Source organism: Octodon degus, unplaced genomic scaffold (assembly GCF_000260255.1).
Source record: "Octodon degus isolate 3935 unplaced genomic scaffold, OctDeg1.0 scaffold00033, whole genome shotgun sequence".
NCBI lineage: Eukaryota > Metazoa > Chordata > Mammalia > Rodentia > Octodontidae > Octodon > Octodon degus.
In genome coordinates this window covers 4,096,061-4,098,335 of record NW_004524609.1, presented here as the reverse complement: position 1 = coordinate 4,098,335, position 2,275 = coordinate 4,096,061, and the positions used below count along the sequence as shown (strand labels likewise).

The 2,275-nt window shown below is 41.5% G+C and overlaps 2 protein-coding genes across 2 annotated transcripts in view; both read left to right on the top strand.

The window, feature by feature from the left end:
* Nucleotides 1-2,235, top strand: part of Ddx5 (DEAD-box helicase 5) — a 5,387-nt gene extending 3,152 nt beyond the window's left edge. The window contains exons 6-8 of the mRNA XM_004630171.3: nt 501-630; nt 839-900; nt 986-2,235. Of these exons, the coding sequence (XP_004630228.1) occupies nt 501-630; nt 839-900; nt 986-1,050 (257 nt within the window). The 3' untranslated portion in view covers nt 1,051-2,235. The remainder of the gene's footprint in view (nt 1-500; nt 631-838; nt 901-985) is intronic.
* The window catches only part of Polg2 (DNA polymerase gamma 2, accessory subunit), a 22,354-nt gene continuing 21,764 nt past the window's right edge, over nt 1,686-2,275 (top strand). Inside the window, exon 1 of the mRNA XM_023714114.1 lies at nt 1,686-1,720. Within this exon, the coding sequence (XP_023569882.1) occupies nt 1,686-1,720 (35 nt within the window). The remainder of the gene's footprint in view (nt 1,721-2,275) is intronic.

The window sequence follows — 2,275 nt, the reverse complement described above, 5'->3', positions numbered from 1 at the left end:
GTGTGTGTGTGTGTGTGTGTGTGTGTGGCCAGCTCAGCCCACCAGGGGGCGGGTCTGGCTGGCATGTGGTGCTGGGGATTGAACCACGGTCCCTGTGCTTTGCCAAGCTTGTTTCAAGTAGGTGCTTTAGACCACTGAGCCATCTCCAGCCAATAGCAACTGTTTAAAAGCTTATATTAAATGGTAGTTGCTTGCAATAATATGAATGTATATATTAAAATTATCTTAATTGAGTGAGGTGGCACATACCTACCATACCAGCACACTGTGAGGCTGAAACGGAAAGATCACAAGTTTGAACTAGCATGATTGTGGCTCAAAATGGGCAGGGAGTGTAGTTTTAGTTTAGAATCCTAAAGTTCATTGTCTTGCACTATGAATGGACTGAACACATGATAATCTATGAGTTTTCCTGCATGTTCCTGATAATGGAAAGCAAGATAAAAGAGTAAATCTGACTATAAATATGTAGCCATGACTGGATTTCCTTTTAAGATAAGTTTGTCTTATATTATCTAGGCTTATTCGTCTAATGGAAGAGATCATGAGTGAGAAGGAGAATAAAACCATTGTTTTCGTTGAAACAAAAAGAAGATGTGATGAGCTTACCAGAAAAATGAGGAGAGATGGGTATGTAGGCTTGGTCTTGAAAAAGGATTTGGAAAAGGGCAAGCAAGTTTGAGTTGAGAAGCAGGTGTTTCACTTATGGGAATCATGATAAGTAAAAATTTTCAGGTTGAGGTTTGGGTTTAAAGTAAGGAGATCTGTAATACTCCGTTTCAGATTTTGGATGAGTCTGTTTCAGATTTTAAATGAGTCTTTTAATCTTGTGGTTTAGGTGGCCTGCCATGGGTATCCATGGTGACAAGAGTCAACAGGAACGTGACTGGGTTCTAAATGGTAAGTATTACCAAATAAAAGTGTTAATTTGGATCTCTACTCAAGTCAAGATTGGTGGTCATAATACGTGTATCTTTCTTTGTAGAATTCAAACACGGAAAAGCTCCTATTCTGATTGCTACAGATGTGGCCTCCAGAGGGCTAGGTTAGTACACTCACATTCATGGCTTGGTTTCCGAGAAGATCTCCATGTAGTTTTTTAAAGAAAGTCTATTGCTTTCTTTAACCTCTGCATTTTTTCTAAGTTTTTTTTTGCATAAAGGTGCAGTCTTTGTGGCAAGGCCTAGGCATGACAATCGGAGGACTCGAGGGGGATGGAGGACTAGTGATCGGCTGGCTGCTTCCAGTCGATTAGAGAGGTGAAAGCTGACCGTGTGCCAGTAATCTTCAAAGGGCAGAACATACCACCTCTGCCCTGTAAACTGTTCTCTCCGGGGGGGAAATGGAAGTTACCCTCACAGTTCACTGCCGTGGTATTTCTTCTGTCCCATGCTTTGCATGATTGCCATGGTACAGCGTTGTTTCAAACTGTTCACTGTGATCTGTGGGTCTTTGAGTTTCAGTGAGTTTGCTGAAATGTTGAAGAAATATTTCCAAACTTCAATGTTCAATGAAATTTTTGTTCAAGTTTGAAATGGAGAGAGCAGCTTTAAAAGGTACTAAGCCTTTTACAAATTGGTGAGTACTGGCACATGAGACCTAGAGCAGGAGCAACTTCTCACACTTAAGTCAGTGGGAAAAGCAGTGCTTTGAAAGTTCCTCCCTCAGCCTACACAGTAGTCGTCATGTCGAGACCTGCCAGAGAGAGACACATTCTCAAGTGAATCCTGGCTTCTTGGAAGCGCTTGCCTAGACGAGACACTGCATAAAAACAACTTTTGGGGGACAGGTATGTTTTTCTTGCAGCTGCGGTTTTAAGGTCTTGGCAAGACAAGCAGTGTGGCCAGCATTTTGAACTTCTGATGAGTATGTGATGCAAAGGACCTTATACATTTAATGGTCCTCAAAATGAGCACATGAAGAGGTTGCTGTGAAACTTAAAGTGGCCCTACTGCGCAGAAGCATTCAGATGTCACTTGATGATCTGTGAAGGGGACTTGTTCATTCGGGAATCTGCTAGGGAGAATACACATTCCTTTTGGCAGGCTCCATCACTGGGTGGGTAATGACAACACAGATGACATGTGCTTTTTCTTTTTTTCCCCCCTTTTATTTTTCTTTTTTCAACTTAAATGGTATTCCTACAGGGAATGGATAACCATTTTAACTGTATTTTTTGCAGCCCGTACCTTCTTGGGAATACAATTGTCTAACTTTTTATTTTTGGTCTGGCTGTTGTGGTGTGCAAAACTTTGTACATTGCTATTTTGCCACA